The 16,444-nt window shown below is 39.1% G+C and overlaps 1 protein-coding gene across 19 annotated transcripts in view; it reads right to left on the reverse strand.

The window, feature by feature from the left end:
• The window catches only part of KCNMA1 (potassium calcium-activated channel subfamily M alpha 1), a 368,746-nt gene that overhangs the window by 330,137 nt on the left and 22,165 nt on the right, over positions 1-16,444 (reverse strand). The window contains exon 1 of one of the 19 annotated variants that reach the window (XM_071748275.1): positions 3,841-3,920. The exons of the other annotated variants lie outside the window; for them this stretch is intronic. Coding sequence (XP_071604376.1) covers positions 3,841-3,858 — 18 coding nt within the window. The 5' untranslated portion in view covers positions 3,859-3,920. Of the gene's footprint in view, positions 1-3,840; positions 3,921-16,444 lie in introns of those variants that run through there. 19 annotated transcript variants of the gene reach the window in all.

Here is a 16,444-nt window from a genome sequence, read left to right on the forward strand (position 1 = left end):
AGAAAGTATTCAGTTCTCCCCCAAGGTGGGCACAACACCTGGGCTGGGTGAGGGCAGTTCCAGGGACACAGGGAGGAGGTGACAAGGACAGGGCTCAAAAAGCAGCAGCTCCTTGCAAGCTGGGTGTCCTCAAACACCCTCATCCCACCAAGCAATCAAGGGCAGCTTCACCTCAGAGGAAGGCTCCTGCCATGCCCTTCAGCCCAATGATCCAAAAACTTCACGTGGTGAGCAGCACTTCTCACCATAAGAAAGCTGTGAAATATTTTTGAAAGTTTCCAGCTCCAAGGGATATTTCTGGAGCAGCCAGCTGCTGGGAGCATCTAGTTTGCTGGAGGAAAGCAACTACATCTGTGACACTGAGACAGTCAGAGCCCAACACAACTTCAGTAAAAATCTGGAGCCCAAGAAAGTGCTTTGTAATCCTGTTTTTACAGATAAAACACACATTTGAAAAAAAAAAAAATCTTAATTCCTTTACAAAATAAGCAGAGCTTCTTTTAACTTATTTACTTTCTAATTTATTAGGAGATTATTTTTCCTCTCCACCAAATTAAAACCTTTATGTAACCAAGTTCCAAGGAATATCAGAGGAATGGTTCATTATCTGCTGCAAATAACAAATGATCTACTACCTCTGAGCCTTCACTGAACACTTGTCTGCTAAAATCACAGGCAGAGAGCCAAAACTTTGGATTTGTGAATATGCATGTGCCTCTCACCAGCTTCAGTGGGAGCCACGTGAATGAAGCTGAAAGCTGGAGTTGGCTCCACTTCATGTTTGAAGCCTAATGAACTGGTTAGCAGCAAATGATGTGCTCCATTTTTGCCTCCTATTTCTCATCAGACATGAACAGCAAGATGAGGTAAAGCACAGCACAGAAATCCCCAACACACAGTTTCTCCTCACTGATCTTCATCTCTGGTAAAGCCAAAGGACCTTAACAAATTTTTTACACAGAAATTAGAACCTATATTATTGATTTGTATTTGGGTTTTTTTTTCTTTTGTGTTTCCTGCTCTGTGCTGGCTATAATTGAGAATGTCTATTTATTGCACATAAGGTACAATAAACAAGGTGCAATGCAAACCAATTCAGTTGGCTTGAGTTGGGTTCTATTTTACTCACTGCACAGAAACATCAATTAGAGGGTTGTCCAAAAGACCAGGGGCTGAAGGAGTGATTAGCAAACAAAAATAGGAGGGAGAGTAGGAAAGAAAAGGACACAAGCCTCAGATGGAACAAGAGCAACCCGACCAGTGCAAGGGAGAGGCAAAATAACAAGGAGGAGATGTAACTCAGTCCTCCAAATCAAGGACACACAACTACATTTCTTATATAGTTTCTCCATCACACTATGACTCCCTTCCATGTTCTCTAGGTTTTTCTATTTAAACACACAAATACACCCATACTCATCTTACAAGGCAACTACACTCTTAGAGACAAGTTCCTGAATTATGACTACATGTTCAGTGTCCTGGAAGGACCAAACCCCACCTATATTTATTTTTCAATGAAAGTATCCTATCTGTATTTTATTAATCTCAGGAAAAGCCAATACTGTGTTTTATCAACTCTGCCATGCTTATTTGCTAAGCTTATTATGACATTTATTTCATTTACTGCAACTTTTGTAACAAATTTGACAAAGTGCTGCACTACTGCCATCCACACTCATCTCCATGGAAAGCTTGAAATAACTACCACTGATTTCTAAATAAATAAATTTTACATCACTCACCATTTACTGTCCCCTTGAGGAAGTTTTGGCCCATACAAACACAATTATTCCTGATTACTTTACAGAAACTAATTTAATTGAATAAATAATGGGAGTTTCTTTTCCCAGATGGGTAGAAAAAGTAAAACAAAATATCCATGTCTCCCTTGAGAAGACACAAAAAAATAAAAATATTTATAAGCTGGGGACTTCCCATTTTGATGTCTACAATGGAAAGGAATCTTTCAAAAACTGCTGCACGCTTGGATTTCTTGACACTGGAACAACTCTGCAGATGACACTCTTATTACAACAAGATATTTAAATAAAGAGTAGTAAGACAAGATCCAGAATCAATCCCAAAGCAAAACACTGTTAAGATGGACTAAATGGGATTTTCCTTCCTCACCAGCACCACGGGGGCTTTTTTTTTTTTTTTAAATCAGTTACCCAAAGCAGAGAAGTTACAAATGGCTTTCCCAATCCTGATGGTAAGCAGCCTCTGCTTTGCTTTTAGCAGTATTTCACAGCTGAGCCAAATGTAACTGAACTGCAATTTGGCTGCTTCCACAGATTCTGCTTCATGGCTCTATTAAAAGTTTAAAAAAAAATTATTAAAGTGAACTTTTGCTGGAAGTTGTGAGAAAGATTGAAACCAGTAACACCATGTCTCAATATAACCAAAGGAAATATAACTTTCAGATAAAAACTTGACATCTGCCTCTCCAGATGGAAAAAAAAAAAAGGACACAACCTATTTTTCCACCTTGTTTTTCTGACTGACCCATTCCTAGGTGTTTCTCATGGTGAAACAAACTCCAAACTCCTCCACTGGACCACTGAAGTGTCATAACTGGTCCCAAGTTTGCTTCTTATGGGAAGGCAAGGTCCATTTTCCACCAGTTTTTCCTGACTGGCTTTCCAGCTTCTCTCATGCTGGAATTCCTGAAGCTTCATCTACCTGAACAAGGTCATTGCTCCCAGGAAAGTCTCCTCTCCAAGGAGCTGTTTGATCTGACTGCACAAAAGAGCTCCCTGTCCTACTTGCCAGCCACCCCCTTCCCAAAAGTTCATAAGATACATGTAGTAAATTGTAAATAAGGCATAAACAACATTTCTGTCATCTAGTACCACAGATATTTACATACCTACAGTCAACTGTCCTACTTTAACTCTGAATGACCTACTTAGCTCCAACTATTTTAAACTCTTCTCATGTTGAGTAATAGAGATTATTGAGAAACAATTCCTCCTTCCCAATGAGAACATTTTTCTCCCCTTGAATTTTGCATTTTTACAGAAAATAAAGTTTCCCAGTAGCTAAGGCAAAATATTCTAGTCTGAAAAACAAACCACTAAATTTGAAGGAAATAACTAAGAAATCTATCTAGACACAAGTATCTGCACTATTTACACCCTTCTATCTGGGGAGGGTTTTAATGACAGAAAATTCTGGGTTTTGCTACCTTTACTAAAGAAACCCAATGCTTTCTCCCCTCCTCTTGTACTAAAACTCCTGCCTTCCTCCTACCCACTCCCCTCCTACCACCACATGGTGCTCCCATCACCTGCAGTGCTTCCCCCACCCCCAAGGCTGGGCTGAAGGCTCCAAAAACTTGTCTAAAATAAAAAATTAGTTAACCCAAGCAGGGTTGTGTGTTACCATACACTGTTGTCCTTCCTCAAACTACCAGGTTTACAATCAGCACCAGCCCCACCACCAGCTCCAGTCCCACCTATGATTTCCCTGGAGCAGAGAGTCTGATTCTTCCAGACACACAGATTATTCCCCCCCCCCCCCTAAAAAAAAGGGAGTCATTTGCACAGGCTCTGCAGAAATCCACACTTCAGTTCCTCCTTTCCTCCCCACCCAAGTGCCAAAGCAGCAGGCATTTCCTTAAAAACACCCTGCTGAATTGCTAAAGATGGTGTGAACATATAAATAGAAGGGGTTTGGCATCATGAGATCCCAGGGAGTAAACTGGCAGGCTTCAATTTGCAACCCAGCACAACAATAGGCAAACTGAAAAGGACAAGAGTTCTACATATTAAAAAAAAAAAAAATAAATTACTTCCAAACTATGGAGGAGAAAATACTCAAGAATGTCCAACTTACAAAACGATGAGAAATCATGGTGTATCTTTTTCACAAGCAGAGTGAGCCTATACATTCCCAGGGGTCAAAGGAAGTCAGCTGCCTACCTTGCATAATGGAAAATTACTTGATCAGGCCCAGGGTTATTTTTGTAACCTGTAACCTTAATTGGGGTAATTATCTGGTCCACAGGTCCAGCTCCCTTTTAACTCTCATTAATTCTTCTCATCTTCAAAAATTCTCTTTAAATTCTTATTTAAAAAAAAAAAAAAAAAAAAAAGCTTACTGCAGGTGTTAATGATATCAAAAGCCTTACTTTGAAGAATAGTATACAGGATATATATATATATATACACACACTATACATATATATATATACACTACACTGTATTTAACACAGGATCTTCAGGATAACTGCACACAATTTACAAACCATTACACAGTGGCACAAACAGAATTCCCCAGATCCAGGTGCTCCAAGGCATCACTTTCTGCACCATTTCACTGCATGGGCTGCAGAGACCCAGACAGCAACCCCTACATCCCAGAAACACCATCCCCAACACTATAAAATCTCTCAGGAAAACCAAATGAGGGGCTTGGACAATTCTGAAATGTGAAATTCCCAGTTCACTGCTTAACTTTATAGCTCAAATCCTCTCTCCAAGCTCCATGATGGCAATCATACTCTCAAAGGATACTACAGAGGGATGTCAGTAGTTTAAAAAATTGAGAACTGAGGAGGGAGTTGGTTCTGAAAACAGAACTGGACCTGCCAATCATTAGAAAGTTCAGAACCTACCTAAAAAGTGATGGCCATACCTCCCAGCTGTGCTTCTCTCCTCAGCCATTTTCTGTTTAAAGCTACTGTGTCCTATTCATTTTCCCTCCACACGTTTACTCTGGCATGTTCTGTAACACAGGATGCTGAAACCCAGCCAATATTTACACAGGTTTTATTTCTGCCTCTGCAGAACAGGAGCTGATAAGCTACTTTTTGTTTCAGGTGCTGTTACTTGGAATTTCACACGCTGCAGATAAAACTAATCTATATGCCATGCAAGGAGCTAGGGCAGATAACAAGAAAAAAAAAAAAAAACCTTGGTGGCAGCATTATCTAAGTATCCATTGATGCATTTTATTATTACCTCTGCTGGGCTCCTGCCAGACTGGCAAAATTCCTCTTTTCAGGTGACCTGTGTAAAGGCACCAGAGATTTAAGGATGGATGTACATGAGAAAACATCCATTCCTTACATCAGTGGGTTTGCTGCACAATGTGCATCCTTTACTTGTTAATCCATGGCACTCCTCCCTCAACAGGTAAACCTGATGCAGCTGAGAAACCAGGAGCAGAAAAGGTCATAAAACCTCTAATGCAGAATCATACAAATTCAAGTGAAAGAAGGCACAGTTCTCAGCTCAGGTTTAACAGTGTCACACTCAGACTCACAGTGCAGGTCTGCAGAATGGCAGAAAAATTGTTGCTTTTCACTCACCAAGCTTGGGTGTTCTAGCTTTGCCCCAAGAGAATTTTCTAGCTTGTCACAAAAATCTGAGTGTGGCACAGTAGCAGAGAGCTTGATATCTAAGCAATCCCAAGCCTGCCTTTAAAAAAAAAAAAAACACCTTCCTACTTTGACTCCAAAACATTTGCACTTATAAGTTACATTGTCAGCCTTTTTTAAATATTTTTTTTTAAATTAAATATTCATAATAATACTACAATATATATAATATTTTAAAATATTAATGTCTTTTTAGTCACACTATCATCAGTACACATCATGCTCAAATCCCAGCAGCAGCAACCACACACACACATCTCCTTTTACAAAAAAGGTTTCCCCTTTTTATGGTTTTACAGCATCTAACAAAGGAGAATCAGCATTATTTGAAAACAAGCCTCAATCTTTTATTATCAATGGGCCTCTAGTAGTGAATTTGGCCAGAAATGTCCTCCACCCAGGGGTCATTTCTAGACAGGGACAAAGCAGCAAACACCAGGGAGGAAGGAAACAGCCCTGACAGTTCCCTACTTGAGCAAGGAAACACTCCTGCTGCTATCAGAGTTATAGAAGTTTTTATATACTTGCATACATATATTTCATTAACCTTAAATGGAATGAGAAAAATAGAAGCAAAGATGATTTTAAAATTAAAATTTAAAATTTTAATTTTTTTTTTTTTTTTAATAGCAGTTCTGGTCCTCCAAATTTACCTTCCTCCTTTTTCCTGTTCAGATAAGCCTTTTCTATTTTCTCACATATATGATCTTACCTTGGGGTTCAAGTGGTAATGATTCATAGGATGTACAAAGAACAGGCCCTTGGAAGTCATCTTCTCAAGAATGTTATTTCTGACTTTATTAACAGTCTCCTGATAGTCAGGTATTAGCACTTATTCAAGTGGGTTTGTGCTCGAGTGCCTGTCAGCTCTTGAGGAGCCTGGCACTGCTCCTATGACAGGGGTTATGCTGAAGCTGGCTGTAGTTTTTTTTCCACCAATTTCTGGTTTTTCAAGCACTCCCATTCCATTAGAGCAGCTAAAACCAAGACCTAAGTAGTATTCAAACTTTTACTAAATATTCCTTGATGAGGTGCATTATAACAAGTCCTGTCAGATGATTTGTGGTTTTCTGTCCTGCCATACTTTATGTATGGTACTGATAATTACACCTGTTCTCAATAAAGTGATTACTTTTTATTCTAATTCTCCTCTGCAACAGGCTAGAGAGGGTCAGAAGTTGTAAAGCAGTCACATTAATTGCTTTTCTTACATTTGTATATCAGCAGCTGGAGGAGTTTACTGATCAGAGCATCCAGCCTGACCATCTCCCCTTGCTGCATTACTGACATCTGGAGAATTCCCTTCAGTTTCCTTTAAGCCATGACTACATGAGTGCCTCTATTTTCATTTAAATAAAGCAATAAACAAGAAAAAAACATCAGAACACTCATATATTTTGACAGCTCCGGGAAAAAAAAATAACTAAAAGGTGTGAACACATCACACATGAACCCCAAAATACTAAAATGTATTTTGGAGGAGTTGTGAGCATTTCTGCAGAATTATTTAACAGAACCTGATGGAAAGATTTAAACAAGTTACCCAGCATGGTTTAAACTCCTCTGAAAGCAATGGGTGCTGCAAGCACCCAGCATTACCCTCACCCACAACCAGCAGAGCCTTTCAATGAACAATTTCCCTAAAGCTGCAACCTGGTTTTCTTTGATTAACAGATCATCCTAGTTACAAGGTGATGAAAACTTCATCAATCTTCAATTTACAGGCTTGTCTTGCCTTTCCCTACCTCTCATTCACACGTGGTTTTTCCATAAGCACCCCAAACAACCCAAAATTTGTGCTTGTATTTCACAAGGTGCTGGGTCTGCAACAAGTCGTGCACTTTACAGAGACACAGACTACTGCATCTGGTTTTTTATATTGTTTGAAGTGCATTCAACCCAACCAGCTTTAGATCTATTAATTCTTTAAATCTTTAAAGGGCATGTTATATGCATGAGACAGTTACACTGTTTAATTTCCTCCTCCCTAAAAAAAACCACACATGGCAGAGTGGTTGTAGACTTAATTTCTGGTTTCTTTGTTGGGTTGACAGAGGCTTTACTCATTCTGAATCATTATTTCATTCTTTTTTATATTATTTTTGTGGCATCTCATGCTGAAATACCAGCAGGACTAACAGAAATGACCTACATATATCTGAATATGCCCAGAAGCACTCCTAAGGCAGCTTTAGGAAGTATATGTTGGAAAAAAAGCATTCCAAGGGAAAATGAGGGTTCTGCTGCACACAGATTTCTGCAGCACCAATGCAGCATCCACAGGGAAACCAGTTTGAGCTGACCTGGGGATTCACAGTGACTTAAAACACAGTAAGTAAAAGCAACCCTTCAATTAATTCAACTCTTCCAGTGAAAGAATGCTGAAATATTTCAGTATTTTCCTTTAAAAAGGGCTTCCCCCCCCTTCCCCAAAGTGTTTTGGCTCCCTTTGGGCCAACTTTAGAATCACTGATTCTCAGTCACCAGCAGGAAACAAAAAGTTGTGGGGATTGCAGAGAAGCTCCTGTGTCCCAGCTTACTCTGTACCCTCAAGAACTAAGTTAGTGGAGTGAAAAAATAGGGATGGCATTTGCACTGGTGGTAAGCATCCTATTTATAGCACCCTAAATTAGGATACTGGGGATATAATTAGTTAAGTTGCACTTGGAATAAAATTAAATCAAACTTTAGAGTTAAAAAGGACATCAGTGAACACTGCTGATTGAAATAAAATTCATCTCAATATTAGACTACACATTTTAACTGGAACTGTTAGATAAATTTGTTCTCTGAATTGATAAAAATCCCTCCTGACTCCTGCATCATTTTTTTCAAATCTGCATCATTAATGAAAAAGCACTCATGCTCTAGAAAAATAAGATTTGGCATTTTGTAAACATAAGAAGGATTAAGTTCTCAGCTCAAATCTAGCAGCAACAAGTGTGAATGATTATCTGGCATCTGGGGACACACAGCAGTAGTTTTCCTGTGGTTTGGGTGGAAATGTGCCCATGAAGAAAATGCACCACACATAAATGGTGCTGGTACTTCTTGTCTTGCACTGGAGCCCACAGAAGAAACTCAAAAGGCAAAAACTCTTTCCTGAAACACCTTATATCTCTTCTATTAAAAATAAATAGGAATTATTTCAGAGGAGAGCTGGAAGCATCATTGAAAATTAATACATGCCAGGATTGTTAAAAAGCACTGCAGCATTTCCCTCTTTCTCCTCTTTAGGAGCTTTTCATTTGGCCTTCATTTATGCACCTGTGCATATTTTTATATATATATATATATATATATATATATATATATATATATATAAACATAGGTGTCATGGTTTGTTTTTTCTTCACTAGAGTTTAACAACACAAATCTAAGCATGAACTCAGCAGTTGCTCATGAGTTCCAGCTTGCACTAAATTTCAAAAAGAACTTTCCTTGCAGCTTACCAGGCTACAGAAGCAAAGCTGTGTGTATGCTGCAATCCCAATTCACTAAAAAAAAAACACTAAAAAAATTAATTCTATAGATCATTGAAAATGTAAAGAAATTACTTCCAATCTCCCACTTCCTATCTTACCTGCTTTTAAATGAACTCTTGTTGGAAATACTTCCTTTCCAACAATATATATAGGTGATGTCCCACACATACCCCACCTCTGATTTTTTCTTTCCATTTCCAGAAAAGAAATAATTTTCTTTTGATACACAGAGCTGGAGATTTACTATGCCAGTCATGCAAACAGGCAGCAGGTATTTGTAAAAAAGTTATTTCAATTTCAAAAAAAAAAAAAAGCTGTGATCATTGCAAAATAGATCAAAGGGAAAGAGGCATTTGTGACTTAGCTCATTTGTCTGTGTGGTTGTTGTCTTTTTTTCTCCAAGAAAAAAAAAAAACAAGTTGTCTTGATTCGGTAGTCCTGTGGTTAACAAAGCAAATAGAAGCTTGTTTTTCCTCAGCTTTTTTATCCCCCCCAAAAAATTCAAAAGATGTTTAAGCATGGTGTCACAAAGCCCAAATTTTAGCAAGCTTAATAGGATTATCTCCTGCCTTTCTAAGAAGGAATACCCCATATATTACATTTTGATGTAACTGAAGCATACAGCTTGCTCATAAACCTTTTTTTATAGCAAGTCAGTGTATGTGTATATATATATATATATATATATGAGCATGTATAAAGTGAGCACATGTGTATCACTCTCTGATACACATTTTGCTTATATCATCATCCTCACAAAAGCACTTAAGGCCCACTACAGAAATACTAAAAACAGCTAAACCCAAAGTGCCACATTTGCAGAATCACCTCAAGGAAATGCATACAGTGTAAAGAAATTCTGTTCATCCCCCATTGCCTTATTTTGCCACAGAAAGTTACTGCCCCCAGACATGAGAAGAGCCAGAAACTCACTGTATCTAAACTGCTCTTCCAAATCTCTAGAGTCAACCCTTACTCCTTGGAGTAGAAATGCAGTAGAAAACTTGTCAGCAGTGTGAGCAAAGTTGTATGATCACAGGTAAAAATTTAGTCATTTTGGCTAAATGTCTGCAACTAGAATTACCTTACACAACCTCCCAGGTGCTGAATGCGTTGGAAACATCCCCAGGCTGCTGCCTCTGGAACTTTCAAGATGAAAGGGGCACAGCACATCCCAGGGAATCACCACTCCAGTCATCTGGACATTGATGGGAACATGTGCCAGGGGGCTGGCTAAGAGGCAGCATGCTCCACAAATGCAGCTTCTCAGTTTCCCCACAGCTAAAATCCAACAGCCTGCACTCATGGCAGCCTTCAGAGAACACCTCAAGCCAGAAGATCCTCACACTCACCTTCCCTTTGAACATTGATTGCCCAAAAGTCAGGCTACAAAGCCCCTATAGTGAGGGCTGTGTAATAACACACACTTCTCCTCACCAGGACCTGAAAATCCATGTTGCACTCTTGTCCTTCAAGATCCTTCCTTCCCAGTTTTCTATATGGTCCTAAAGGCTCTCCATCCTCCAGCATGCCCCAAGAAGACCCCAGAATAATCAGGAGACCCCCAGAATAATCAGAATAACCTTTCACAATGACCACCCTGCTCTTGATAGAGGATTTATCCTGTTCATGCTGCACCTGCTCCTTGGTTGATTGTGGTTTTTAATTAAAAACACTATATTAGACATGTAAGCACTGCTTCAGTTGAATCCACTTCCTGCTGGAGAAGTCCTGTTAGTTAAAAACTTATTTTAAGGATAATTCCAGTTTCTCCCCAGAAAAAAATACTGCATAGCATGCAGTTTTCTTTGCAATTCCTAATGTAACAATTTCATTCAATAAAGCCTATTCAACAAATTTTTTCATGTATATACACACATACCTTGTTTCACACATCCCAGACCTTCCATCTCACCATAAGGAAAACCCCAGAACTTGATTAGTTTCTCCTACCTAAAGAAATATGTGCAAATTAGGAATTTGGAAGCCACCAGAACAAGTTCAGCAGAGAGACTGACAGCAATCCCCCTGCAGATCAAGCCCCTCTTAAGAAAGGAATATTCCCACTGAATGGAAGCAACACTAAGAAAAGACAGATGAGGAAGCTGGGGCATATCTTTATCTGGCCAATCCTATATTTACTTAGGCAATTCTTGTACCTGAGGCTTTTTTTTTTTTTTCCCCTCTTCAAAAGGTCAGCAAGGCAGTCTCTTATAACTCCACAGCCCCTTACACACCAAATTCTCAAATTACAAACTTCAAGTATCACCTACCTCCCAGAAGAGCCTTTTACAGGCAGGAACCTGGCCAGATAGATACTATATCTCTTCAATTAAATAAAAAATTAAAAAATAAGGATAAGTCTTAAGCATTAACAAACAAACCCCTGTGCCTTTACATTTATTTCTGTAGCTGGACAGAACACTGCCAGGTTTAAAACACTGGCCCAGAACCTTCCAAGCCTGTGCTGGAAGAGAGGTGTTGATTTTTCAGCAGCTGAGGTTTTCATGACCAACCCTCATCATCCCACAACCAGAGACAGGCACAAACACCCTTGGTGGAGTTCTTGGTGATTCACCACCACATACTTTCCACTCAGCACTGTTTGCTGGTGGGGCTCCTGTGACTCACTTCCAACTCACTTTCTTCCCCATCACTGAGGTCCCTTGGTGGAGTGCTGGTGATTCACAACTGCACGGCCATCCACCTTAACTCCAGCTCTGTGCCAGATGACTACATTGTCACTTCTGCTTCCTGATTCAATTAAAAAGTGTTCTTCCACCCCAGCTAGATACTAGGGGAGCTCTAAAGATAGCAGTTCCACTGCTACTCCCATGAGTCCAGGCCTTCCTACTTGTCCTACTGTTCCTGGGGTTTACACTTTGCCTTGGTGGTTAGTCCCATATTTTTCTGTAGGTAACTACAGAAAACTAAATGGACACCTCAGAAGACTGAAGCACTCTTAAAGAAGCCCCTTTCAGACAGCCCCTTTGGTTAAATAGCAGCACCAGGAGCATCTTGGCTCTAACATTTACAAGTTAATGATGCTAAAACCAGGAGTCCAGCAGTGCACACTTTGTACTACAGACTTATCCATAAAATGAATTCTTATTTATCTACTACAGAATAACTACTATTAAACAAGAGGAAGGAATTTTTTAATTAAAAAAACCAACACACCACCCAAAACAAACAAAAAACTCAAACCAAGAAACTAACACATAAACCCTCTGGCAACTTCTACAAAAAAACTGTCCTGGAGGAAAAATCAGGAGTAACTGAGAAGCAGCAGAAGCACAGGGCACACACACACACAGCATCTGAAAGACTTTAAATCCAGGCAGTGCTGCCCATACAGCAACCCCACACCTATCTGCATGTAACCAGAATTATGCCATAACTAATAGTGCTGTTACCATGGAGGGTGTTACTCCCCATTCCCAAGATCTGTGATTATCTATATACATAAAATACAAAAGGTGAGGAAAACTCCAGAAAAGAAAAATAGCCCTTCAGACACATTTACCAGTAATCTGCAGAATTTGAAGTTTTTTAGGACTCCAAATTATTAGCAGAGATCACAACAAGCTTCCCCCTTGCCCTGTGTTTCCACACAGCCTTCACATAGAATAAACAAGCACATGGCTATTACCTTTTCTGTTTTTCTATAAAAATGCTTTGGGTTATGATTATCTATGACATAATGTCAATTTTTATCTTGGTTGTGAGTCTGTAGATTATATCTCTAATACCCTGTTCTACATTCTGGTGTACTTGAGTTTACTGCCATCACTCATCAGTTCCTTGCTCATTTACTAGTACATATTCTATTCACATAGAATAAATAAACACATGGCTATTATATTTTTTTTTCCAAAAAATGCTTTTGGTTATGATTACCTATGACATACTCCTCAGTTTTATCTTGGTTGTGAGTCTGTAGATTGTATCTCTAACACCCTGTTCTACATTCTGGTGTACTTGAGGTTACAGCCATCACTCATCAGTTCATTTACCCAATAAAAACAATTCCAAACAGGTAGCATCTTCTCTGCCACTGCCAGTCAGGAGGACTTAAAGCCTAAGAATGGATTTAGCAGAGGTTCCCACAAAAAAAAATATTTATGTGATGATTCTGGTTGTGGTCCTCCTTACCTCCTTTAGTGAGAAATAGATGTTATTACCTTATGAATACTGTTTCTTTTCCATCATCTGCCTGTCACTCACAGCTTCCATTAACAATTACTTCCACAGATAAATAAACATCTTCATAGGTCTGAAAAGTTACAACCCTTCCACTTAAAAAAACCTTTTTGTTTACAAAAAAATAGGCCAGCCTACAAAAGCAGACAAATGCATGCTGTCTTCAAAAATTTCCATACCTGTAGCTTTCATAGCTTTTGGAAACAAAGTTCTTTTAGAAGTAGTCCCTATTTCATTTTTCCTCTTATTGTTAATTCATTTTCTCAGGAGGTTCACACCTATATACTCAAAATTCAAAAAAAAAAAAAAAAAAACAAAAAACATGGCAATAGCAATATATTTATAGTCAATGCTGCAAATTACACTATCACTTTGAAACTGGAAATTTCAAAGGGATATAGAAAATAAGGATTTTCCTGTTTTGCATGTTTATGTGTTGCAGTCATGGTGGTTTCTACACCAAGTGTAAAGCCTTCTATGCAGATCAGCATCTCTGTAACCAAACTGCTCTTCCAAATCTCTAGAGTCAACCATTACTCCTTGGAGTAGGAATGCAGTAGAAAAGTTGTCAGCAGTGTGAGCAAAGTTGTATGATCACAAGTAAAAAAACACTTGATCTCACACCACCCTCTAACTACAATAGGCTACAACTGGAAAAAAAACCATGCAGAAATATATTCCCATAAGAAATATATTGAATTTGTAAAGCCCACTGCCTCAAAAAAAAAAAAAAAAAAGTCATGGCCAGCATTTCTGTGCACACCCCTCTGACTCAAAAGTGGATTAAATGGAAAAGGATGACTCCAAGTACCCACCTCAAGTGTAATAAGGAAGGAAGCAATGAATTCTTCATCGATTACTCAAACCACGCCAGGATGTGAGCCCATACCTTCCCCAAACTCCTGCCAGAGTGGATGTGGTTTTCCAGTTGCACAGATGAGTAAACCTTCAGTTAGTCCACCTCATACAAATACATTCTGTTTAGATTTAGATCCAAGGTAAAAGACTCTAAAGGCTGCATTTGTACACGAAGCTACTGGGACCACAGCAAGGAAAAGCAAGTGGAGCCTCCTAACACAACAGTGAGTACTTACAACCAGTGGTAACACCTGAGGTAAGAGCTGAACCCTGGATGCCTGGTGCCATTTTCCAGGCTGTGTATTTAATATTCCACCATGCAACTGCTGCCTCATCCAAAGAGTTTAAACAGAGAGCCCCAGATACATCCAACATAACATATAAATGCAAAAAAAAAAAAAAAAACACACCAGAAAAACAAGAAGACAACACCAGAATTCTCTCCCTAGATGGTATTCTGTATTTATCTGTGTATTATCTAGAGCCAGGTATGCACAGAAAGACAAAAAAACTACATGTAATATCTATATACTAAGAGAAAAACAGACATGACTAAATAAAAATAAAGCACCAGGTCCTAGATCATTCAGCCACTCTTTTTCTTTCCTTTTTTTCTCCTGCTACCCAATTACTCCCTTTCCAGTCATACCCCAAGCATGAAACCTGGCAACTTCTAACTAACCTTTAAAAACACAGTTTCTAATTATTGCTTCTGCAGCTTCTGAGTCTACATTCTGAAAGCAAAAAGGAGAACATATTCAGGGAAACAGGAATTATTTTGATGCCTTAATAATCAAATGTAGCTAAATAGTCTTGCTGGTGATTTATTACCTACAAAGCCAAGTTCTACACAATTGTTTTTTCCTGAACACATAATTACAAAACCTTCACAGAAGCACAGATTTCTGATTAACTGAAGTGCAAAGTGCATTTATATATACTTCCACATAATTTGATTAAAATGGTAAATATTTTTATTCCCTTTCTATTCAGTTCTCCCTTCATCTTTAATACCTTGGGAAGCATTTTAGGATAGAATTCCTTAGCCTGAAATACACAAGAACCTCCATGAAGGCCTACTTAATACACACAGAACCAGCCTCTACCCACACCACAAAAAAAAAAAAAAAAAAAGGCATTATATCACCCATTACTTTGTTTTCAAGCTCTACCAGCATATCTTTTGTTATGACAGCTGCAAAATCACCCCATTACTCAGCCCTCTCCTCCCTGCTCAGCATTACATCCCTGCTTGCCTTTTGCACACATCCATTCACACATGCCCTGCTAGGCTGGCAAACTCTGAAGATCAGTATGAGCTGTTTCTTTTTTCCTCCCCTCCCTCAGAATCAGGCTCACAACAGCCTCTCCCTTTCCTCCTCAATATTACCAGCATCCTCCATCTCACTCCTTTCAGCACTTTCACTACAACACTGCTTTCCATCACCACATCTGGCCCATGGCACTAAAAACTCACTTCTCTTGCACAAGGAAGAGCCTGGGGTTCATCACACTCCCCTTATTCTAGATCCAAATTTTGTCTTTATCCAACTCTTCCCTCCTGCCTTTGCCTTTAGCTGTTGGGTCTTGAAAAGCCCTGGCAACACCACCTGAGAGACCTCACCACACTGCAACCCAGGGTAGTATTATCTTCCCAGAATTTGGAATTTAGCAATAGGAGAAATTAAATTATGTCCAAAGTTAAGAGGGTAAAGTGGGAAGGATTTTACAGCAGAAGACACAGAGCAAACAAAAAAGGGGACAGGGTGAAGAAATGAACCTTCCCATAAATAGCAATTACTCCCTTCAGGCAGAGAGCAACTTTGTAGGGATACAACTGGGAAATGCAACTTTCAGTATTGTTTAACCTGCCTTGTGGGCAGTTCCATTGATTTCCCCACCACTGCAATAAAGCTAAAACAGGAAATTTCAGAGCCACATTTTCAAATAAATCCGAATGCTTTAGAATATTCATTAGGCAGCTGGGTAAATCCTGGCTCTGGCCATTCTCCTGGTGGCTCCAGCAGGAAATGCCACTCTGGTAGCTGACACTTCTGTAAAGTGAATGTGAAATTGTATTGACAGCAGAGGAGTCAGTGCAAACCTCTGACTCAGTGCTCTTTCCCAGTTTCAACAGCTGCCTCAGCCTGGGGCTGCAGGGAATCAAACCAGAGGTAAAAATCTATATTTCCTTTCCCCGCCGTTATGAAACTCTGACTCAACAAAAGCAGGATTTCAGCTGAAGAGTTTTCAAAAAATGGGCAGATATGCTTCAGTGCCTAGAAAATGGAGATCTTCCAATAGATGCAAGTATATTTAACACCAAAATAAATGCAAAAATAAAACAGGAATTCTCTTCCAAAATACAAACATCCACCATGCTTCATTGCTTTGCCTGAAAGAATTTCATGATTGAAGGAAATTATTTCAGTCTAATATAACTGAATGATTCTCCAAGATGTGATGTTTCATGAGATGTTTCAAGAAAACTTGGAAAGGATGCACTCTGGGA

This window comes from Heliangelus exortis, chromosome 7 (assembly GCF_036169615.1).
Source record: "Heliangelus exortis chromosome 7, bHelExo1.hap1, whole genome shotgun sequence".
In the NCBI taxonomy this organism is placed as follows: Eukaryota; Metazoa; Chordata; class Aves; order Apodiformes; family Trochilidae; genus Heliangelus; species Heliangelus exortis.